The 25202-nt window shown below is 44.4% G+C and overlaps 2 protein-coding genes across 18 annotated transcripts in view; both read right to left on the bottom strand.

Annotated features, from left to right (window-relative positions):
- LOC109871185 (inositol polyphosphate-4-phosphatase type I A) overlaps positions 1-8131 on the bottom strand; it is a 49451-nt gene extending 41320 nt beyond the window's left edge. For 4 of the 17 annotated variants that reach the window (XM_031805873.1, XM_031805880.1, XM_031805881.1 and 1 more), the window contains exon 1: positions 7989-8119. The gene's annotated coding sequence lies outside the window, so the exon portion shown is untranslated. Of the gene's footprint in view, positions 1-243; positions 576-7988 lie in introns of those variants that run through there. The other 13 variants (XM_031805878.1, XM_031805879.1, XM_031805889.1 and 10 more) reach the window with 7 other exon arrangements.
- Positions 8132-10662: 2531 nt separating this feature from the next.
- LOC109871249 (major facilitator superfamily domain-containing protein 9-like) lies at positions 10663-22106 on the bottom strand. The gene is made up of 6 exons (XM_020462058.2): positions 21477-22106; positions 19649-19736; positions 19158-19201; positions 17929-18058; positions 15944-16153; positions 10663-12717 (listed from the first exon to the last, which is right to left on the bottom strand). Exons 1-6 carry the CDS (start codon positions 21561-21563, stop codon positions 11813-11815), a joined length of 1464 nt encoding a protein of 487 aa, XP_020317647.1. The 5' UTR covers positions 21564-22106; the 3' UTR covers positions 10663-11812.
- Positions 22107-25202: the final 3096 nt, after the last annotated feature.

Here is a 25202-nt window from a genome sequence, read left to right as displayed (position 1 = left end):
TACTGTGACACAAGCAATATGACTAACCTGGTCTACTTCTTACTGATATGCAGAGACACAGCAACACATCAAGGATGTGATACATTTTAGGTGGAGGGTAAATTCCAAATCCACTGCTCAACAACTTAATTTTTTATTTTATTTAACTAGGCAAGTCAGTTAAGAGCAAATTCTTATTTACAATGATGGCCTAGGAACAGTGGGTTATCTGCCTTGTTCAAAGGCAGAATGACAGATTTTTACCTTGTCAGCTCGGGGATTCAATCTTGCAACCTTTCGGTTACTAGTCCAACGCTCTAACCACTGCCGCCCCAACTTAACAGCTTTTCTTTTTCTAGAATAGAGGCAGCAGATAATAAAATAATGAAAAGATAATATAACATAATAAAAGAAGTGAACATGAAAAAGATGAGATGAGAGACAGAGAGTGAAGATAAAAAGAGAAAGGAAAGAGTAGAAAAGAGAAAGTAGTGAGAAGTACTTCTGAGAACTAATCTAACCTGAAAGGATTTTGAGCTCGCCCTGAGAGCAAACGTTTTCCGTTCCTGTGGCATGTCTGACATGCTTGACATTTCCTCTGACAGAAACTCCCGCACGCACACACACACACACGCACACACACACAGGTGAGCGCATGCACACACACGCGCGCACACACACACACACACACACACACACGTTCCTTCCCATCTGTCTTCCGGATCTGTTTATTGTCGGGTAAATAATTGTTCAGTACTGGGACAAAAGGGCACAGGAACTCAAGCTGAACCTTTGTGTGTAAGGGTAGGTGGATGGGTATGTGTGTGTGTGCACATGCAGCTATTTGTTTGTGACTGTGTATGATACTTGAATAGAGACCCTCATGTGTGTGCCTGTGCATCCATCCAGAGGGCTTCTGTGTATGCAAGTCTATTTAGCATACACACACACATTCCTACTCATGAAAACATAGGCAGTCACAGAGAAGCGCACATTCACCATCATACAGACATAAAGACTCCTACCCTCCCAGAAAGGCTGCTCGTTTACCCATTCAATCACTGCCAGGGTAATCTGGCAACTCCGTATGAAACCAGACAGTGGGCAATTAGCACCACTAGAAGTCTGGTAATGGGCACTGGTATCATTAGGCTATATGAGTCATTCTCAGTGGGAACAGGCTTTAACACATTGTAATCCTCATAGCCTGGGCCCCTGGGGCTCTGGGAGAAGGACTGTGTGATGCCCCGTCTTTCTGGATCTGAGGCACAGCCATGGGGAGCCAATCAGACATCAGACATCCATCACAAATGATGATGATGATGACTTGTAGTTCATTATCAGTGGGTGTGGCCCAGCAGGAGGGATCAAACCCCACAACACTGGTGTTGCATCAAGCACCCTGCTCCAGGAGACTGAAACATCAGAACCGTGGATATCTGACCCAACGCATCACTGGGGGCACACTGCCTTCCTTCCAGGACATCTACAGCACCCGGTGTCACAGGACCACCAAGAAGATCATCAAGGAACTCAGCCACCCGAGGCACGGCTTGTTCACCCCGCTACCATCTAGAAAGTGGAGACATCACAGGTGCTTTAAAGCTGGAACCGAGAGACTGATAGAAGCTGTTTATCTCCAGGCCATCAGACTGTTAAACAGTCATTACTAGCCAGCCTCCACCCAGTACCCTGCCCTGAACCTTAGACACTGTCACTAGCCTGCCGGTACTCTACCCTGCAACTTAGAGACTGCTGCCATATGTACATAGAGTCATTGAGCATTAGTCACTGTAGACCCCTTTCGTGCAGTCAAATAGTGTCATTAGTGGCCTAATGGGTGGAATGTTATTAATATTTTTCATAATTTCATAATTAATTAATAAACATTATTAGAAAAAAATCGCAGAAAATCCGGTGTTTCTATGTCAAATGATTTTGTTATATTTCAGTCTCCTATGACGTATATAAAGTGTAAATATTGGGATGCAAACTCAAAATGTAATACATTTCAACGTAAATTTGATCTGACATGGTACAGGTGTCTTGTTTTTTTAAAGCCCATAACCATGCGTGTGAGGTGTATACTTTTGTTTCAAAGTAGATTTGTTTAAGACCACCAAGAAACACCTTGTGTGACCCTGATTTAGCCCACTGCAGTAAAAGGTTAATAATGTTTACATAATGTTTTACCCACTTTATATGTACAGTATATACTGTATTCTAGTCATGACTCATCCTATATAACAAACTATAGTTTTGGCAAGTCAGTTAGGACATCTACTTTGTGCATTACACAAGTAATTTTTCTAACAATTGTTTACAGACAGATTATTTCACTTATCATTCACTGTATCACAATTCCAGTGGGTTAGAAGTTTACATACACTAAGTTGACTGTGCCTTTAAACAGCTTGGAAAATTCCAGAAAATTATGTTGTGGCTTTAGAAGCTTCTGATAGGCTAATTGACATCATTTGAGTCAATTGGAGGTTTACCTGTAGATGTATTTCAAGGCCTACCTTCAAACTCAGTGCCTCTTTGCTTGACATCATGGGAAAATCAAAAGAAATCAGCCAAGACCTCAGAAAAAAAATTGTAGACCTCCACAAGTCTGGTTCAAAAGCCTGAAGGTACAACGTTGGGAGCAATTTCCAAATGCCTGAAGGTACCATGTTCATCTGTACAAACAATAGTATGCAAGTATAAACACCATGGCACCATGCAGCCGTCATACTGCTCAGGAAGGAGACGCGTTCTGTCTCCTAGAGTGTAGCTCCCTCCAGTAACCAAGAGCACAACCATTCCTTGATTTTAACTGCCGGTTTTATTTTGTAGTTTTAGTCAGAATGATCACCTTCCGTGACTATAAAGTAAATGAAAATACAGTTAAGCACACTCTTACAACCTTCTTATCTTACGAGTGACTTATTAGCTTGGTATAACTCTGAAGTGCTGACATACATACACATTTTAGCTGGAGCTATAACAGTATCAGATTAAACACATGAATAAAGGAAAAATACCTCATTGGCTGCTTATTACAGAAGGGAGGAAATCAAACCTCACACTTATTATTCCTGACATGAATTCACACTTCATCCTTAATTATTATAACGTTCCCATCCTAACATACACACTTCATCCTTAATTATTATAACACTCCCATCCTAACATACACACTTCATCCTTAATTATTATAACGTTCCCATCCTAACATACACACTTCAACCTTTATGAACTACACCCGATGATATGAAAACTTAGCTAACACAGCGCGGGATTGCCTTCACTCCAAAGGTGTGTTGCTACGATAATGATCCCCGTTACAACAGTTATTAGCCACTTACTTCCGCTTGTCTTATCATTTCCCCCGCATAGCGAACACGTAAACAATTCAAACAAAAAACAATGACAGACTTACAGGCTAATTGTCAGTTACATAGAGATGAACATACTTTGGTGCGCAAAGTGCAAATCAATCCCAGAACAACAGCAAAGGACCTTGTGAAGATGCTGGAGGAAACAGGTACAAAAGTATCTATATCCACAGTAAAAACAAGTCCTATATCGACTAACCTGAAAGGCCACACAGCAAGGAAGAAGCCACGGCTCCAAAACCTCCATTAAAAAAGCCAGACGACGGGGACAAAGCACATGGGGACAAAGATCGTACTTTTTGGAGAAATGTCCTCTGGTCTGATGAAACAAAGAACGGTTTGGCCATAATGACCATCAATATGTTTGGAGGGAAAAGGATGAGGCTTGCAAGCCGAAGAACACCATCCCAACCGTGAAGCATGGGGGTGACAGCATCATGTTGTGGGGGTGCTTTGCTGCAGGAGGGACTGGTGCACTTCTCAAACTAGATGGCATCATGAGGGAGGGAAAATTATGTGGATATATTGAAGCAACATCTCAAGACATCAGTCAGGAAGTTAAATCTTGGTCGCAAATGGGTCTTCCAAATGGACAATGACCAAAAGCATACTTCCAAAGTTGTGGCAAAATGGCAACAAAGTCAAGGTATTGGAATGGCCATCACAAAGCCCTGACCTCAATCCCATAGAAAATTTGGGCAGAACTGAAAAAACGTGTGCGAGCAAGGAGGCCTACAAACCTGCCTCCGTTACATCGGCTCTGTCAGGAGGAATGGGCTAAAATTCACCCAACTTATTGTGGGAAGCTTGTGGAAGGCTACATGCAACATTTGACTCAAGTTAAACAATTTAAAGGCAATGCTATCAACTACGAATAGAGTGTATGTAAACTTCTGACCCACTGGGAATGTGGGAATGTGAAGCTGAAATAAATCATTCTCTCTCCTATTATTCTGACATTTAACATTCTTAAAATAAAGTGGTGATTCTAACTGACCTAAGACAGGATATTTTTACTAGGATTAAATGTCAGGAATTGTGAAAAACTTAGGTAAAATGTATTTAAACGTCCGACTTGTATGAATGTAAACGTCCGACTTCAACTATATATAGTTATATTCCAGATTCTGGACCGGATGCTAATTTCCTGCAATTCTATCCATTTTGCCATACGGTTTTGCACTGCGTATTTATATACTGGATTTTTGACATAACCCACTTAAATGCATTGACTGTTGTACATATCATTCTTTGTAACGATTCTCTTGTGGTGAAGGAGAGTCGGACCAAAATGCAGCGTCTAGATTGCGATCCATGTTTATTAAACTGAAGTAACACGAATCTAAATACAAACACTACAAAACAATAAACGTAACGAAAACCGAAACAGCCTAATACTGGTGCACATACACACAGACCAAGGACATCAAGACACTAAGGACAATCACCCACAAAACCCAACACAAAACAGGCTACCTAAATATGGTTCCCAATCAGAGACAATGACTAACACCTGCCTCTGATTGAGAACCATATCAGGCCAAACATAGAAATAGACAAACCAGACACACAACATAGAATGCCCACCCAGCTCACGTCCTGACCAACACTAAAACAGGGAAAACACATACGAACGATGGTCAGACTGTGACATTCTTAGTATATCTTGTGTAAATGAATCTGGTGTTTATACATATAGATTGCATTTGAATTACTGCCACAGTGCTATTTGGTTGTTAATTGTATTAGACATTTCTTGATTCATTTTATTTTGTATTTTTGCGTACTGTTTGACAATTACTGCATTGTTAGGAGCTAGTAACATAAATTTGCTAAACTGTGTACGCGACCAATAAACTTGAACTTTGATTTTGATCTTCCAGAGATCCATCACAGATCAGACATCCACAGTCTGCGGGGTCCTGTCAAGAGAAGGATAGCTTTATGGGCTTGAGGATGGGGGAATTTGGTAGATGAGTGGTTTTGGGAGTTTGAAGGGGAGGCTCCTCCTTCTTGGGCATGGAGGATGAGAGAGGGGATTTTGCATTGTAATGAAAGGTGGTGGGGGGAAAGGTATCCTGTTTTTTGAGGAGAGAAAGTGGTAAGAGAAATGGGTCTTGCCTGTCATAAGGTGAGTGGGGTGGGGGTTGAGAGAGAGGTAAAGTAGCTGATCCTATGGGGTTTGGGGTACTTCAATTCTGTGATGGAGAGGCTGAAAGAAGGGGTCAGGGTTGAGAGGAGGCCAGCTCAAAGTCAGCTGCTCAGACAGCTCAGACACGCCTCTCCAGGGATGCATGGAAGGTGAGGACAGTGACCCAGTTAGGAGGACCTGGCTCTGGCTGTGTGGTACACCAGACATCCTGCAGAGACTGTCAGTACTGTCTGGACTGGAGCATCTCTCATCCTCATCTATTCCCCTTCCTTCTTCCTTCTTCCTCTCCACCTCCCCTTTTCCTCTTACCCTTCCTCTCCCCTGCCTACCATTGTCCATCTCTTCTGTGGTTTTCTCTCTCTCTGTCTCACTCTATTCTCTGCTCCCCAGTCTATTTTTCTCTCATCTCATCCCCTCTCCCCTATTTATTGCTCTCTTTCCATATCCTCTTGTCTCGTCCTTTCACCTCTCTTCTGTTGCTCTCTCCTTCCATACAGGATCTATTGATCCAATCAGAATATGGGTTTAGCTGACCTTGCTCTGCACTGTTAGGAGCATAGAAATAAGAATGAAGCTCCAACCCTGGCAAATGACTGGTTAACTCATTGGTACACTCGGAATGGTTGCCTGGTATTGGGATGCAATCATTTCCATGGTGTTTTGGAATGTTCTATCAACTGATGATGGATTGCCATGGTAATGCAGAATGTTCATTCAAATGATGCTAACTGCTGTGGCTCATGGAATGGAATGTATTTTTTGTAATGTCAGTTGAGTTTACTCAACAAATCATTATACAGATTGAAGGGTACACTTCCTGATTTTACTTCCTGGCATGGGTACACTCAAAATGGCTTCATGCCACCACTGACTTGAATGGAGATGCCCTTTCTATTCATTCTTATTTCTAAGACTCTGGATCTGTCTGAAAGTACACACTATTACCTATTCAGTAGTACACTACCAGAGCCCTAAGTGACTGACCAATGTGGTTGTAGTGAGCAGAATGGCAATATATCATTTGACATGTGGAATCTCTAGCTGGCACACATGTAGGAGCATAGATACAGAATCCTGACAGAACTGATATATTGTCTATGTGTTGGAGAATGTACTGTAGGTGGTGGTAACTCTGATCTGACTCTGATCTCCCAGGCCTAACCAATCAATCCCTCTCATTGATCAGGTAAAAGCTGAGGTTTAATATCAAACAACCCAGTACATCCTTTAGCCATAGAGGAGATAAATCTTTGTGTAAATCCCAATCTAAACAGATGACTCTCCTATCCTTTCCTTCATCTGCACTGTGAAGGTGTCTGCCCTGTGAAGGTGTTCTTAAATCAGTGTTAAAGACAGAGATATTAAGAGAGGAGGTCACTTGAGACCATTGAGATACACCCCTTATGGCGGCTTTGAGACGCAGAGCACACTCAGGGGACTCAGTCTCAGAGGTAAACCAGACACATAATGAGGAAGGAACCCAGGACAAAGAAGCTCTTGTTACACCTGGACAACAAGGTTGTTCTTCCACACTGTCAGACAGCATGAGAAAGTGACCTTTATTAATAGTAATGAGGAGGAGGAAGATGAAGAGGCAAGACCTTGATCTTCATAATTATGCTGTTCTGAGTCAGACTCTCTCTCGAACGCACACACACACACTCACACACACACACACACACACACACACATTACTGGTCATGGAGCTTTTAATCATGTTGAAGCTATAAATTCTTGCTTCGTGGACTGCTTTACTGACACTTGAGGGTCTATGATAAAGACTTGAGAGAGATAGCCTTGCGCTGCTTAGGGTCAATGGTTTTAAATCAGTCTGCGTTCATCACACACATGCACACACATAGCTGTCTTGTCATAATAAATAAACTGCTAATGATTAAACAGATCAAAGCTAATCCTCTCCAGAACATAATGATTTTGAACATCTCGTTTATGCAGTCACTTAGCCCACAGTTAAATACAACCACACGCAATACCACTCACTGCCTTTGCTGTAGGCCTAAGTGATGCTGCTCTTTGTAAGACTGATCCGGGCGTCAACAAACCACCCGCAGTTTGTCTAGGGCTGTACTATAGGCTGTATGATGCAGACATAAAGAAATGAGGCTACATACACCATTGGATAAGTATAGTACCTGAATCAATCATACTCTTATTTGTATTATATTGCACTAGGCCTACAGCAGTCTCAATGAGTGTTATTTCCTCTGATGCTCCGACAATAACAAATATTGTGTCATGATGAAATCTGCTATTCTGAAGCTCATTCAAAGGTAACTCGTTGTTGGTAGTGCTTATTGAATGAGCAGTTCCGTTATTCAGAAATATGCAGCAACGGGATGGTCATGTCATGCAAACAGACCTTTTTTATTTGACATCACAGAATAGCGATTGTGGGCTGTCAATATATAGCATAATACATTTCAGCGATAAACGCATACGTATTTAAATATACTTACTTTATGAGACGGGTAACGGGTAACCATCCCTGTATTGAAACGGTAAGTGTGCAGTTTATCTGATAGCCTAGTGATGCTCATCTCGGTTCCTCCTTGAGTCGACGGAGTCTGCAGTGGTACAGGATTTGCCCTACCCCATGCTCCGAGTGACACATTTTTACGTAATAACCCTGCTGCGAGGCCCGCCCATCCATTCCAGTGGGGCTTTTGCGCGCTCCATCTGCAGTCTCGTGCTTCATAAATTGTGGCGATGTTGAACTGAAATAGTAATTGTGATTCCACATTTGTGCCACATTTGCTTTAGGCCTGAATTATATAAAATATTGTGCTTATTCGTTTATATTGTATTGTTCTTCAGGCAATATAATGTTTGTGTCATCATCCCAAATCAACTGCATTATACTTAAAAACATTTCCAACGTCAACCAGTAAAATGGCTCTTTGGCTAGCTTTTCCTACAGCCTATATCAATGAGCGATAGCATTCCAGCTAACAACTGCTGCATCTAAAATAGTTATGTTGCAAAGATCACAACCAAATATAATCTTAGCGAATGTTCAAGCAAGAACCAACACACCATTGCAAGTAAATGAGAACCCCCAAAAGTTATTTTGTTTAGAAGTAATAAAAAGGTACATCTAGGCAGATGGGTGCAGATGGCATTGGCTTTCTTATGCCTTGATCACACTGATAGCTTTATTACGCAAAATGGCACACAGCACCATCTGGATGTGGGCAACAAAGGTTCAACATTCACCTGATGCTACCATTTCTGTCAAGGCGTCTACACATAAAGTTTGATGCATACATTCGATAAATCCAAGGTATGCACCACACCGAACGCACTGCAACTGCCTCTGCAACGCAATGCTGCAAAGCAAACGCAGCGTTCCATTGGAAATACATGTAGTTCTGGTGTACCAAAACGCATAACAATGTAGGTGTGATCGAGGCGTTACTACCACCAAGAGTCGTGCCAGTGTGTCTCCTAACTTCGTGTATACAAGGCTTCCTCCAAAAAATTACCTTCATTTCTGTGTTTCATAAATTCCTTCAATTTGCAAGAGGCTGAATGTATCTAACCTGAGAATCTATCTGATGCTGTTTGGTCAAATAGAGTATGACATTGTTGCCGCCCATAGCATTGAATGTAAGGAAAGCCAGAGAGCATTTGGCCTCCCTTAATATTTTTTATATTTTAATTTTTTATAGCAATCAGTGTTGAGCTCAACTGAGTGAGCACAACTGTGAATGGTCCTGGCACATCAAAAGGAAGTGTCAAGGGAAGCCAGTTTGGATTTGGCTTCACACCAATCACACATCAAAATCTAAATGTAATTTGCAAAAAAACTTGACTTGTTGCATCTCGTTGTGTTGTCCTCCGGTTGCTAGCTAGCCATGAATGGAGATAGATTTGGACTTGTGGTTTTACTTAATTATCCATATTGGTCAATGATTATAACGGTGATTCTGATCCAACTATAAATGTATACATTGTGCCCCTGGCCTGAGAGCATGGGAGCTCAGTGTAGCTAATTAGATGTAATAGGCTCGTGTTAACTAGCTGGCCTGGTGCATCGTTGCCCATGACAGGAAGTTATCTTAGCTAGCAAGCATTTTAGTAGGGTGAGTCAACATGTTTTTCTACTTATACACACCCAACACACACATCAGTGCCATGGACAGCCACATCATATTTAGCTTACATTGATTGGACTAAATAGTTATGGGTATATTTTAGTTGTCACTGTTTTAGACTAAGCATAGGTGATTTGAACATGTTAAAATGCTGTAGGAATATTGGAGGCAGCTCCTGTTTTCTTTTTGATTTGCGGTAACTCTCCGTGGTTCTAAATTAAAAGGTTGTTAGTCTGAAAATGTCAGAAACATTAACTTGCTTGACCATGCTGTAGGTCATTTGTTACATGCAATGTGCTTTGTGGACTTCACCAGACAGATGTTGCTCTCCGGGTCGTCTTATTGTCTCGGCCTTAGACCCATATATCATGGTGGTCTTGGTAGAGATGGAACAGTGTTCATAGTCTTATGCTGCGTTCATGACAAGTGGGAATTCGAAAAATACAAATTATAAACCGGGAGCAACAAGTTGAGTGCATTCAGTTGCTTTAACCTCATTAAGAATGCAGATCAGCTAATGGCAAACAAGCAGTGTCAACTACAAACTAAAAGTACAGCTATTATGCTTGTAAACAAGTTTGTGTTTAAAAAAACTAATAAATAATGTGTTCTTGTTGTATTTAACTGCTGAAAACGCTGTTATCAAGGTAATTTCCTTAGTAGGATATGTCAGAGTTCAACATGTGGGAGCACAGGGATGATAGACGAGTTTCTCACTAGTAATTACAAGTTGGAGGGGCGTTCGTGTTGATTTTCCTCAGTCGTATCGAGATGCCAATAGTAACAGAGCTAAAACCACCTTGTAGGAGAAAGAAATCTCACATAAACTTGAACATTCAGTCATCCATCATCAAATAAAACATTTAATAAAACTGAAGTTATGGAACTGTCGTTGGCATTCACCGAGCACATTCACAAGTTTAGATATACTAGAATTGATCTATCATTCAATAAAATAATTTTGTCTTCATAACATTCAGTAGCATTTGGGTCATTGTAAGGGCAACCCCATTCAAAATAAGAGGAAAACATCATATCAAAATAATAATTCAAATGTTTTATTTGATTGATAATTAAGCCCACTTTCTGATAAATCAATTCATCTGAATAAAATCAATATGGACTATGGGGTTTAAAATTAAAAGCTAAAAATATATACAAACGTCCATTGAAAATGTCCTGATACCTTTAGTTCGACAGGATCCTGTTAAAAAGCAGTGCAATGAGGGTAAACAGTGGTTAAAAAAGAAGTAGGCTGAAGTTACCAACAGACACTTTTTGAAAAATAATTGTATTCCCCCACGTGGGTTAGAATTTAGGAAATGTAAGCTTATCCTAGATTTGTGGCTGTGGACTACCCTTACTCAAGCTCAATTCAGTGCTTGACCCTTTTCCCCAAAGTGTGTACTCATTCACTCCCCCACAATGGATTTAAAGGTATTGGATTGGTGTGGACATTTTCACACAATCTAATTATTTTCAACCCTCAAGGGAGGGTGAATGAGTACACACTGCAATGAGAAGGGAAAGAAAATGGAATTCGGCTCCAGAGAGGTAAGAGAAGGTTCTTCACCTGCTGCCCACAATCATAGGGTAGGTCAGAAACAGAGCATTTTGGGAAATGAAGTGCATTTTCAGGACAAAGAAACCTCAAGGCATTCCTATACTATTTGTAGTGGTTATAAAGGAAGAGCAGGAGTACATTATATTTATATTTTGTGTTTTTTAATGTTATTATTGTCTCTCACAAGAGACATGTATAAAAATGTGACTATTCCTAGGCTTTATTAACACGGCTGTATGTGCCATTGACATGATGACCTATGCTAATCTATTTGAGCATTGACCCCCTCACTCCTTTTACAGAGGGCTGCTGGCCGAGGTGTTTGTTCACGGTTAAACCTGTTTGGTGTACTGAAGGGCGGGAACAGCAATGCTGATGATGACCCGGTTCCTTTCAGGGTGCTGTGATGTCATCACTTTGAGACCAAACCAACAGAACGGCAGAGCGGAGATGTGGCTCCGTTGTCAACAGCTACAAAACAAACAACGAAACACCCCGCGGACATGTCAACAACAAACCCCAACAGTTCTGTATCAGTTCTCTCTCCAGTGCTGTCTTTAGACCAGACATCTCCTGAGGATGGTAGTTTCGCATCGGTGCTCTTTCTCTCTCTCTCATTCATTCACTCTCTGTGTGTTTTATCAAGTTTGGCCTCTTTCCTCTTGCATCTCCCGTCCCATTTGGGAACTCTTACCAGCAGCAGTGCGACGGCAGCTAACGCCAGCCCCACCCCCAGACTCGGTGGCCCGCAGGGACTAAACTCCTGGGCCAGCCCCGAAAGCAGGGGGGCGAGCACCCGACCCACTGCAGTCACCGACTGCCCTGCCCCGATTAGTGTGCCACTGGCGTGAGCTCCCCCTTTCTGCAACTCAAGGTCTGTGATGCAGGTGCGTCCAATGGTCGTGGAGATGGCGAAGAAAGTGGAACTTAAAAACACGTGCCAGACACTCGGCGCCATGGCATAGAGCAGGATCAGGCAACACGTGAGGACTGTAGAGTGTAGCAACAGTGCCGGCATGTCGTTACCGTACAGTTTGGTGACGGGCCCCACCAAGCAGCCGGCCAAGGCCCCCAGGGTAGAGCTGTAGCTAATTAGATAACCTGTGGCTTTGGGCTTCAGCATGAAGCGCTCCTCCATGGCCAGAGAGAAGTTGCTGTAGTAAAGCATAATGGCGATGGCCATGAGCAGACGCACCAGGAACAGGTCCCACATGTCTGAGGAGGCCACCGTGCGGATCTTGGAGCCCACTGAGGAGAGCTGACGCCAGGCAGGTTGGAGCAGTGACACCTCCCCCCAGTCTAGGTCCCAGCTCCAGACCCTCTGGTTTGTTTCTGGAGCCCCCGATCCTGTGACTACTGGCCCCGACGCTGTAGTGTGGTTGTTGCTGTTGCCATGGGATGAGTTTTGCTGTGTCGAGGTGACGTGGTTGTCGTTGACGTGGCAGCTGGCTTTACTAGCGCTGCTGTTGTAGTTAGCATTGGCCCGTGGGGTTAGTGCATCGCTCCAGGGAAGCAGCCAAACCAGACCTGGATGGAACACAACAAACACAAGGTTAGAAAGCACATAGACTGGCTACGCATTTGCTCTATGATAATATCTGGGGGGGCAGAGACACTACAGACGCATCAAAGCCGGGACTGAGAGACTGAAAAACAGCTTCTATCTCCAGGCCATCAGACTGTTGAACAGCCAGTTGGTGTGCACACACACTCACTCACACAAAACACGCACACAAACTATCACACACCTCATGCACATGAGTTCTCCTGCACTCACATATACACTCACTAACACACACACTCCCATACTAACAACACACGCACTTACACACAATCACACACAGCTGTCCCACACTGCTGTCCCACAGCCAACACTGCTGTCCCACAGCCAACACTGCTGTCCCACAGCCAACACTGCTGTCCCACACTGCTGTCCCCCAGCCAACACTGCTGTCCCCCAGCCAACACTGCTGTCCCACAGCCAACACTGCTGTCCCACAGCCAACACTGCTGTCCCACAGCCAACACTGCTGTCCCACACTGCTGTCCCACAGCCAACACTGCTGTCCCACAGCCAACACTGCTGTCCCACAGCCAACACTGCTGTCCCACAGCCAACACTGCTGTCCCACAGCCAACACTGCTGTCCCACACTGCTGTCCCACAGCCAACACTGCTGTCCCCCAGCCAACACTGCTGTCCCCCAGCCAACACTGCTGTCCCCCAGCCAACACTGCTGTCCCACAGCCAACACTGCTGTCCCACAGCCAACACTGCTGTCCCACAGCCAACACTGCTGTCCCACAGCCAACACTGCTGTTCCACAACCAACACTGCTGTCCCACAGCCAACACTGCTGTCCCACAGCCAACACTGCTGTCCCACAGCCAACACTGCTGTCCCACAGCCAACACTGCTGTCCCACACTGCTGTCCCACAGCCAACACTGCTGTCCCCCAGCCAACACTGCTGTCCCACAGCCAACACTGCTGTCCCACAGCCAACACTGCTGTCCCCCAGCCAACACTGCTGTCCCCCAGCCAACACTGCTGTCCCCCAGCCAACACTGCTGTCCCCCAGCCAACACTGCTGTCCCACAGCCAACACTGCTGTCCCCCAGCCAACACTGCTGTCCCACAGCCAACACTGCTGTCCCACAGCCAACACTGCTGTCCCACAGCCAACACTGCTGTCCCACAACCAACACTGCTGTCCCACAACCAACACTGCTGTCCCACACTGCTGTCCCACAGCCAACACTGCTGTCCCACAGCCAACACTGCTGTCCCACACTGCTGTCCCACAACCAACACTGCTGTCCCACACTGCTGTCCCACAGCCAACACTGCTGTCCCACAGCCAACACTGCTGTCCCACAGCCAACACTGCTGTCCCACACTGCTGTCCCACAACCAACACTGCTGTCCCACAGCCAACACTGCTGTCCCACAGCCAACACTGCTGTCCCACAGCCAACACTGCTGTCCCACAGCCAACACTGCTGTCCCACACTGCTGTCCCACAACCAACACTGCTGTCCCACACTGCTGTCCCACAGCCAACACTGCTGTCCCACACTGCTGTCCCACAGCCAACACTGCTGTCCCACAGCCAACACTGCTGTCCCACAGCCAACACTGCTGTCCCACAGCCAACACTGCTGTCCCCCAGCCAACACTGCTGTCCCACACTGCTGTCCCACAACCAACACTGCTGTCCCACACTGCTGTCCCACAGCCAACACTGCTGTCCCACAGCCAACACTGCTGTCCCACAGCCAACACTGCTGTCCCACAGCCAACACTGCTGTCCCCCAGCCAACACTGCTGTCCCACACTGCTGTCCCACAACCAACACTGCTGTCCCACACTGCTGTCCCACAGCCAACACTGCTGTCCCACAGCCAACACTGCTGTCCCACAGCCAACACTGCTGTCCCACAGCCAACACTGCTGTCCCACAGCCAACACTGCTGTCCCACAGCCAACACTGCTGTCCCCCAGCCAACACTGCTGTCCCACACTGCTGTCCCACAACCAACACTGCTGTCCCACACTGCTGTCCCACAGCCAACACTGCTGTCCCACAGCCAACACTGCTGTCCCACAGCCAACACTGCTGTCCCACAGCCAACACTGCTGTCCCATGTTATAGAGACATTAAACACTGGACACTTCCCGTTTCTTTTATACAGTTTTTCACACAAGCTCATTCTAATGCAAAAATCACTGAAGCTGGAGACTTATATCTCCCTCTCTAACTAAGCATCAGCGGTCAGAGCAGCTTACCGGTCACTGTACCTGTACACAGCCAATCTGTAAATAGCCCACCCAACTACCTCATCCCCACATTGCTATTTATCCTCGTGCTCTTTTGCTCCCCAGTATCTCTACCCCAGTATCTCTATATATCATCTGCATATTTATCTCTCCAGTGTTAATGCTAAATTGTAATCATTTCGCCTCTATGGTCTATTTATTGCCTTACCTCCCAATTCTCTACTTTTGCACACACTGTACATAGATTTTTTTCTATTGCGTTATTGACTGTATGTTTGTTTATGTGTAACTCTGTGTTGTTATTTTTGTCGCACTGCTTTGCTTTATCTTGGCCAGGTCGCAGTTGTAAATGAGAACTTGTTCTCAACTGGCCTACCTTGTGAAATATATATATATATATATATATATATATATATATTTTAAGCATCTACTACTCTACATTGCATTTTAGTTAACCTGTTTGTAAACACCATATTTATTTATTTATATACTGGATTCTTGACATGGCTCATTCTAATATATCTACTGCAGTACATATCATTCTTAGTATATCTTGTGTAAATTAATCCGATGTATTTACGTATAGATTGCATTTGGATTACCGATACAGTGCTATTTTGGTTGTTAATTGGATTCGTTACGATATTTCTTGTTTTATTTTTTTAAACTTGTGTACTTGTTTGACATTTTACTGCATTGTTAGGAGGTAGTAACACAAGCATTCAGCTGCACTCACTATAACATCTGCTAAACTGTGCACGTGACCAATAAACTTTGATTTGATTTTCACTATATTGCTTGCACCTATCCCATTCTTTCACATTCACAAAGTGCTTAGAATTAAGGTGTGATGTAGAATTGGTGGGAATTTGTGAAAATCCAACATAATTGCCTTACACCCCCTTTGCCTGCTCTCCTGCTCATCCCCTCTCTCCTTGCCCCTCCCTCCCTACATCTCCCCTCTCCCCATCCACCTGTGTTGAGGAGGAAGATTGCGGCACAGGTGAAGGAGGAGGTGTAGAAGCCCCCCTCGTGCTCTGTAAGGTATCCCCCCACCACGGGTCCCAAGATGAAGCCCACGCTGGAGGCAGCATTGAAGTGTCCCATCACCAGGGGGCGCTCTGCCTCAGACACAAGGTCAGACAGCAGGGCACGGCAGATAGACAGGGAGTGCTTGAACAGCCCTGGAGGACAGAGAGAGAGGGAAAGGACACAACGCAGATTTAAAAAATACTGAACAAAAATATAAACGCAACATGTAAAGTGTTGGTCCCATACTTCATGAGCTGAAATAAGAGATCCCAGAAAGGTCCCATATACAGAAAATGCTTATTTCTCTCAGATTGTGTGTACAAATTTGTTTACTTCCCTGTTAGTGAGCATTTCTCGTTTGCCAATATAATCCATCCACCTGACAGGTGTGGCATCAAGAAGCTGATTAAACAGCACGGTCATTACACAGATGAACCTTGTGCTGGGGACAATAAATGGCCACTCTAAAATGTGCCGTTTTGTCACACAACACAATGCCACAGATGTCTCCAAGTTTTGAGGGAGTGTGCAATGGCATGCTGACTACAGGAATGTCTACCAGAGCTGTTGCCAGATAATTTTATGTTACTTTCTCTACCATAAGCTGCCTCCAACATTGTTTTAAGAGAATTTGGCAGTACGTCCAACCGGCCTCACAACCGCAGACCACATGTTAACACGCCATCCCAGGAATTCCACATCCAGCTTCTTTAACAGCGGGATCGTATAAGACCAGCCACCTGGACAGCTGTTGAAACTGTGGGTTTGCACAACCAAATAATGTATTGCACAAACTGTCAGAAACCGTCTCAGGGAATAGTTTATCCCTGAGATAGCTCATCTGCTTTCTTGTCGTCCTCACCAGGGTCTTGACCAGACTGCAGTTTTGCGTCGTAACCGACTTCAGTGGGCAAATGCTCACCTTCGATGGACACTGGCACACTGGAGAAGTGTGCTCTTCACGGATGAATCCGGGTTTCAACTGTACCGGGCAGATGACAGACCGTGAGTAGTATGGTGTTGTGTGGGCAAGTTGTTTGCGGATGTCAACGTTGTGAACAGAGTGCCCAATGGTGGCAGTGGGGTTTTGATATGCGTAGGTATTAGTTACAGACAATGAACACAATTGCATTTTATCGATGGCAATTTGAATGCACAGAGATACGGTGACGAGATCCTGAGGCCCATTGTTGTGCCTTTTCATCTGCCACCATCCCCTTGTGTTTCAGCATGATGATGCACGGCCCCATGTCATAAGGATCTGGACACAATTCCTGGAAGCTGAAACTGCCCCAGTTCTTCCATGTCCTGCATACTCACCAGACACATCAACCATTGAGGATGTTTGGGCCTACGTGTACAACAGCGTGTTTCCGCCAATATCCAGTAACTTCGCACAGCCATTGAAGAGGAGTGGGACAACATTCCACAGGACACAATCAACAGCCTGATCAACTCTATGCGAATGAGATGTGTCGCGCTGCATGAGGCAAATGGTGGTCACACCAGATACTGACTGGTTTTCTGATACAAGCCCCTACCTTTTTTTAAAGGCATCTGTGAACAACAGATGCATATCTGTATTCCCAGTCATGTAAAATCAATAGATTAAGGCCAAATTTATTTATTTCAATTTACCGATTTCCTTATATGAACTGTACCTCAGTAAAATCTTTGAAATTGTTGCAGGTTGCATTTATATTCTTGTTATATTTGTGTGTAACAGAATGTTACTGATGAATTATGTCTTTAATGTATGTAATTATGTACGTAGTGGACATCACAGTGCAATCAAATTGACCCTTTGTGGAACATCAATGCATTTTCTTGTTTTAACATTACATGTGATTAAGATTCACATAAAAGGTAGAGCTCTTTCAAGGCCCAAGCCTCTGAAGCAGGACGTTTCCCCCCCAGACAGACTCACCCACAGGGATCCTAGCCAGGACAAACAGGCCGATGCTGGTGGACATCCCCAGCAGGCCGTAGCCCAGAGCACTCAGCAGCAGACACGTCAGCATAGAGTACCGCCTCCCCACCACGTCACTCCAGCTGCCCTGCCAATCACAACCGCCATCATCACATCACGGGAAGTGGCATATAGGAAAGAGTAGTATTTTCTCACATAATAACACAAGGCATTAAACATCTCCACAATGTTGCTGGATACAGTGTTCATCTCAATGGTTAGCACTGGCTTTCTTTCCTTCAAAGCCCCAGGTAGACGAGGAAAGGAATCCACTTAAAACTATTGAGATGCAGCCTGGCTGCCCAACAAACAACATATGTATGAGATAATGAGAGCCCGCCCCTCTCTCTGAGGTCGTAACACGAGGACATGAGTGTGAGTGGTCAGGTGACCCCAAACAGAGGAATTCCACAGCCTGGTCCTCTTGGCCAAGCAACCCAGGCGCCTCCACTCAGTATCTCACTACACTGATATATGAATGACACACACACACACACACTTCTATGCACAGCTAGAAATACACACACACACACGTAGGTGGGCCTAGACATGCAAACACATAACACAAAACTTGACTAGATAGTGTGCATGTAGAAATGGACACACGCACACAATGACAATATAATGAAATCAGGGTAAATTGAATTTGCTGTGCTCTGGATGTGGCCTGTGAGGATTACCATAGAGACCTTGCTGTTCCCTCTTCCCCCCATCACACTACCCCTCCCTGCCTGTCTGTTCACTGGGACCACAAATGACTCCTTCTCCTCCTTTAATTTGTCTCATGGCCCCTGAGATTTAAACCAATTTCAGGAGACCATGGGGGAGGAGGAGTGCCTTACACAACTCAACTATGAGAATCTCGATCTCTCTTCAGAGAAGGCTTCACTCAGTGTACAGTAACAAGTCAACCTTGTTAAGAGACATGGATTCAGAGGAATGTGTGGATGTTAATTGAGTGTTAATGGTTAGGGCATGGTGGAGCATCCAGCTCCAGTCCACCGCAGGCTTACCATCAGAACCTCAGATGTTGACAAATGACACAAACACCATGTCGGGAGAGGTCTTATGGCAGGGTTGTGTGTGTGTGTCTGTGTGTGTGTGTGCAAGCATTACACTGGTATAGCACAAGGCATGCAGTACTACAACACAAATACTTGTCTTCAGAACACCAAGAGAATACTTACTACTATAGTGCTAGAGAAGAGTTGTAAGATCCCATATGTGGAGCCTGAAACATTAATCAATGCATTAGGTACAGATTATGGCACATGAAGGACATTTATGATTACAGCTAGTCTACAATGCATGCCACGTTGCAGAAACTATCAGACCCTGTGACCTCAATCAGCGCCCACAGCGATATGAAGTTATGAAATTAGACATATGATTGAGCGTATCAGCTGGTGATTTCAAACAGTTACGCTACACGCCATTCCTTAATCTGTCGTCCTTCGATGCCTGATGTCCTCAGAGGTCTTCTTCATTTTGTTCCATACAATATTTGGCAATATTTAATGCATTAAAATGAATTTTACAATGTATTGGTTTGCCTGCTCCTGCTAAATTATACCACCACATCTGATGTACTGTATGAAAACATCTTACAAACTTTGGCGCTGATGTGAACTCTTCCATATTTAATGTATTACATCATCATCATCATCATCCCACCTACCTACTAAGCCTGCCACGGTGGGGCTGGCCCCCAGCGCCTTGACATGGTGACTCAGCAGGGGAATGATCATGCTCACCCCAAACAGGTCCTGGTGAGGAGAGAGAGAAGAAGAAAAACAATGATGAATGACACCAAAGACTTGAGTGACTGCAGTAGGTGTACATTCAGTTTAAACCCTGTTAAGCTACAGTAACTGCATTGTCATAGACAATAAATAGACACGTAAACAAACAATGACCAAAAACAAAAATCCAGGAAGCAGTTGAATGATGTGTATCATGATCAGAGGTTGACCTATCAATAGCCAATGAAAACACAAGGGTTCATGTGACTAAGGGTTAATGTGACCGGCCTGACAAATCACCCTTTCTAATATTCAGCATGCATCAATGTTAGTGCATGTGTGTGTGCCCTTGCTTTAAAATGTTCTAACTGTTTATAAAGGGTGGGGTTCACAAACGCTGCAACTTATATTCAGCAGGGTAATGAGGCATTAGAGATTCAGTTGTTTTGTCTGTGGAACTGATTTATTCTAAAGGACAATGACTGAATCAAACATAGTGAAGCAACTGCATGACAAACCACCAGTGTTGTTGGAGATAGTTTCTTCTCTGTGGATGGGCTGGTATCTCCATGGCTGCTCTGTGGCTGGAGTTAGAGAGATCAGCTAGAGACCTAGGGTATACCAGTTTTTTCTAGCCTGATGTTTAGTGAGTGTGCAACAGAGAGAGTTCAGGGCCTGAGGAGAGAAATAGACACTCTCCGAACCTGTTTATCTGCATTTATGAGGCCATCTCCAGAGAGGCTCTTGCCAGAGACTTGATTGAAGTCACACTGTAGCTCCTGCTGTCTCACAGCCCCACCCATTAAACTAAACTGTTTGATTCTCCTCAGTTCAACTCTACTTCTGTATTCAAACTGGGCACAAACATACGGTGTGTGTGCGTGTGTGCCCTTGAGCAAGGCACTTAACCCTAATTGCTCTGGATAAGAGCATCTGCTAGATGACTAAAATGTCAAATAAATAAATAGTGTGAGAGAGAGAGCGTTCACAGGGGAATATTCTTTAGGTGAGAATGTTCATGAGATGTTCTGCAGCATTCACTTCCATTCCTTTTATCTGGATAGCATTACACACAGAAAACGTTTAGCATTCCCCAATAGAATGTCTTCAAAATTATCTGTGTCACTCCAGTTCTGTGAGTTTACATTATGCTAAGTGTGTGTCCAGTCCAAAATCCACATCAGATTAAATAAACATTACAATCAATCTAATCCTGTACAACAGGATATTTATGTTTATCCTACTGAGTTTTACAGAGTCAGTGTGATGTTCTTGTGAACACTCTGAGCATCTCAGAATAACAAGTCCTTCTGAGGCGAACTCAGATTTCCAAGGACTGGATTCTGCTGGACAGGTTGTTTTGACAGTGCTATGATAGGGCTAAACCCGCCTCTTCTAAATAGCTGGATCAGCATTTGAGTGACTGGAGAACAACCGAGTAGGCTGTTTAATACATCTGATGTATTTTGTGGTAGCCTGCAGGTCAGGTTCTCAAATGTCATGATGGAGCAAGGAGCCGCCTGAACCAGAATAATATTTGACATAGTCTAAAGCCCCTAATGTCATGATGGAGCCTCTGTACAATTGACTACAGCCAACAGATCAATAAACTGATGTCATCGCCACTCATTTGCCTCAACCGTAAGGTTGTGTCCAAAGTGACTGCTGTTCTATAACCTTTTAGGAAATAAATGAAAGAATGACAGCAATACCAAACGTTCTCAAATGTAGCCACATGTTCAACAAAGGTTATGTTGCACTTACCATGAACCCCACCACATAGACACATTGTATAATCCGCTTTCGTCTCCTTGGTATCTGATTTAATATGCTACATTTCGCGTTATTCATTCTCCCGCAATGACAGCTCACCGATTGTCAATGCGGAAGCGCTCACTGGCTGTTACAATGCCGATCAACCATAACGAAGACAGTACAGTATGAAGATAGGCTACAACTGCTTCTCCAATAGAAATCCATGATCACAATTGTAGGCGATGTCATGGCGACGTTGGCTAGCTAAACTCATGCGTATAAACACGTCATCGGGTCTAACGGTCGTCTCCTGCAGAACTGCGCATGTGCACGTCATCAAAAAACGGCACCTCTTCGATATAAAGTCGTTTTTGAAGACATTTAAAAGCTATAAGTTTGTCACTTTCACGAGATTGAAGTCATAACATATTAAACTACTTAATATATTGCCTTGAATCTAGGTTGTGCAATTAGATTTCGAGAAGATTAACAACTAAGGAATATGTTTTCACTTCTCTCATTGACTTCTCAACCCCAAACCTCGGCGTAGTCTGTTTGGTCTGTTCCACAAGAGTTCCTGGAAGTCTCGCGATGATGCGCCTATGGGTGTAGAAACTCTGTGGCCATAACAAAGAACACCCCCCGGTCCATGCGATAATCGCTCTCTTCAGGGATGTTCTTGTTCGATTCAACTTCCTGAGAACCTCAAGTCATTCTGTTGATGAATTGCCAATATTTTCATATTCGACAGAAAATAGCCTACATTTAATCAATGTGGATAAAAAAAATGTTTGAGCTGCTGAGGTCTCATCTCTTCCCATTTGGCGCAACGAGAGCTCTACCAGATGGTATCGACCTGACGTCAGACAAGGCCAAGCGCTGTATTTTAATATAGTTGTCAGTCACAAGGGCACCATACAGCTCTGATGGGAACAAGACACTCAGCGTTGAATATAATATAAAATCATATATACAATATAATAGAAAGTATCTATTGTTATATTCTGGACTCTTTGTTATTCTGCATACATTCAGTCTCACTTGGTATCACTGCACAAACCTGCTTGCAATTATTAAGTCATTACTTAAATAGGTAGTGTGATAAATAAAGTTATGTGCCTGACAGCCAAGGGACATGGCATGCACTGGACAGCAATCTTCCAGGTGAAGCCAGGTGTTTTACTTACAGTATGGTGGTCACTGTCTGGCAGTCAACTTGAATATATAGAAATAGATCCAGAATACTAAGAAAAGGCTAGAATAAACACGTCTATCAAACATTATTTTCAGTGTACTACAGGTATTTACCATTGAGTTGCACTTGCTGAGAATGACATGTTCTGACTGTGCAATGTTGGCACAAAGCCACATTGTCACAGGTAGAAAGATTGTTCATAAAATGCAATAACACTGTAGCATACAATAAAGGCATGTCTGTGATTGGGTAAGTGGTAAAAGTAGGAACATTTTACGGTTGCTATTACTCCACCTACTGGACTCGGCTGGAACATTAAATGCTGCCCCTTCTCACTATGCATTCCACTTTTCTAGCATCTGTTTCATCGAAGATATGGACTTACAGACTTATCACTGGCATATTTCACACTATCATAGCAGGTAGCTGAAGGCATTCCCATCCTCATTCTCATCTTCATTCAGGCCCAGGGACCCAGAGGTTGAGTTCTCCAGGGGAGAATCTTAGTTGCATTTCCTTGATTCCCCGCATCCTCTGACTCCTCTTTCCTCGCCTCCTCAATACCCATTGGATGAAAAGGTCCGAAGGACCTTCTCGTCCAATGGACTTTGAAAAGGAGATGAGATGACGCACAAATCAAGGAAATGCAATGGAGATTTTCCCAAGGTATCAGCTTAGCTGATCTGATCTGATCACACACACACACACACACACACACACACACACACACACACACACACACACACACACACACATACACACACACACACACACACACACACACACACGCCCCGTGGGAAAGCTAAGTCAGCCTCTGTTTATAGGCAGTATGTCTAGTGGAATTTTGTTTACCCATGGTGTGTAGCGGGACTGAAGGGGTGTGGAGTGTGGATATCAGGTTGCTGCTGTGTACACTGTGTTGAACAGCTGGGACACTGATAGTTCCCAAATAACTACACACACACACACGCTAAACATGCATGGGAGACACACAGCAGACTATCTAATCAAATCAAATCAAAATCAAATTTATTTATATAGCCCTTCGTACATCAGCTGATATCTCAAAGTGCTGTACAGAAACCCAGCCTAAAACCCCAAACAGCAAGCAATGCAGGTGTAGAAGCACGGTGGCTAGGAAAAACTCCCTAGAAATGCCAAAACCTAGGAAGAAACCTAGAGAGGAACCAGGCTATGTGGGGTGGCCAGTCCTCTTCTGGCTGTGCCGGGTGGAGATTATAACAGAACATGGCCAAGATGTTCAAATGTTCATAAATGACCAGCATGGTCGTATAATAATAAGGCAGAACAGTTGAAACTGGAGCAGCAGCACAGTCAGATGGACTGGGGACAGCAAGGAGTCATCATGTCAGGTAGTCCTGGGGCATGGTCCTAGGGCTCAGGTCCTCCGAGAGAGAGAGAAAAAAAAGAGAGAATTAGAGAAAGCATATGTGGGGTGGCCAGTCCTCTTCTGGCTGTGCCGGGTGGAGATTAAAACAGAACATGGCCAAGATGTTCAAATGTTCATAAATGATCAGCATGTTCGAATAATAAGAAGGCAGAACAGTTGAAACTGGAGCAGCAGCACGGCCAGGTGGACTGGGGACAGCAAGGAGTCATCATGTCAGGTAATCCTGGGGCATGGTCCTAGGGCTCAGGTCCTCCGAGAGAGAGAAGGAGAGAATTAGAGAACGCACACTTAGATTCACATAGGACACCGAATAGGACAGGAGAAGTACTCCAGATATAACAAACTGACCCTAGCCCCCTGACACATAAACTACTGCAGCATAAATACTGGAGGCTGAGACAGGAGGGGTCAGGAGACACTGTGGAACCATCCGAGGACACCCCCGGACAGGGCCAAACAGGAAGGATATAACCCCACCCACTTTGCCAAAGCACAGCCCCCACACCACTAGAGGGATATCTTCAACCACCAACTTACCATCCTGAGACAGGGCCGAATATAGCCCACAAAGATCTCCGCCATGGCACAACCCAAGGGGGGGCGCCAACCCAGACAGGATGACCACATCAGTGAATCAACCACTCAGGTGACGCACCCCTTCCAGGGACGGCATGAGAGGGCCCCAGTAAGCCAGTGACTCAGCCCCTGTAATAGGGTTAGAGGCAGAGAATCCCAGTGGAAAGAGGGGAACCGGCCAGGCAGAGACAGCAAGGGCGGTTCGTTTCTCCAGAGCCTTTCAGTGCACCTTCCCACTCCTGGGCCAGACTACACTCAATCATATGACCCACTGAAGAGATGAGTCTTCAGTAAAGACTTAAAAGTTGAGACCGAGTTTGCGTCTCTGACATGGGTAGGCAGACCGTTCCATAAAAATGGAGCTCTATAGGAGAAAGCCCTGCCTCCAGCTGTTTGCTTAGAAATTCTAGGGACAATTAGGAGGCCTGCGTCTTGTGACCGCAGCATACGTGTAGGTATGTACGGCAGGACCAAATCAGAGAGATAGGTAGGAGCAAGCCCATGTAATGCTTTGTAGGTTAGCAGTAAAACCTTGAAATCAGCCCTTGCTTTG

Source organism: Oncorhynchus kisutch, linkage group LG26 (assembly GCF_002021735.2).
Source record: "Oncorhynchus kisutch isolate 150728-3 linkage group LG26, Okis_V2, whole genome shotgun sequence".
Classification (NCBI taxonomy): domain Eukaryota; kingdom Metazoa; phylum Chordata; class Actinopteri; order Salmoniformes; family Salmonidae; genus Oncorhynchus; species Oncorhynchus kisutch.
Note: the sequence above shows the minus strand (reverse complement) of the source record. Positions and strands in the feature narration are given on the sequence as shown.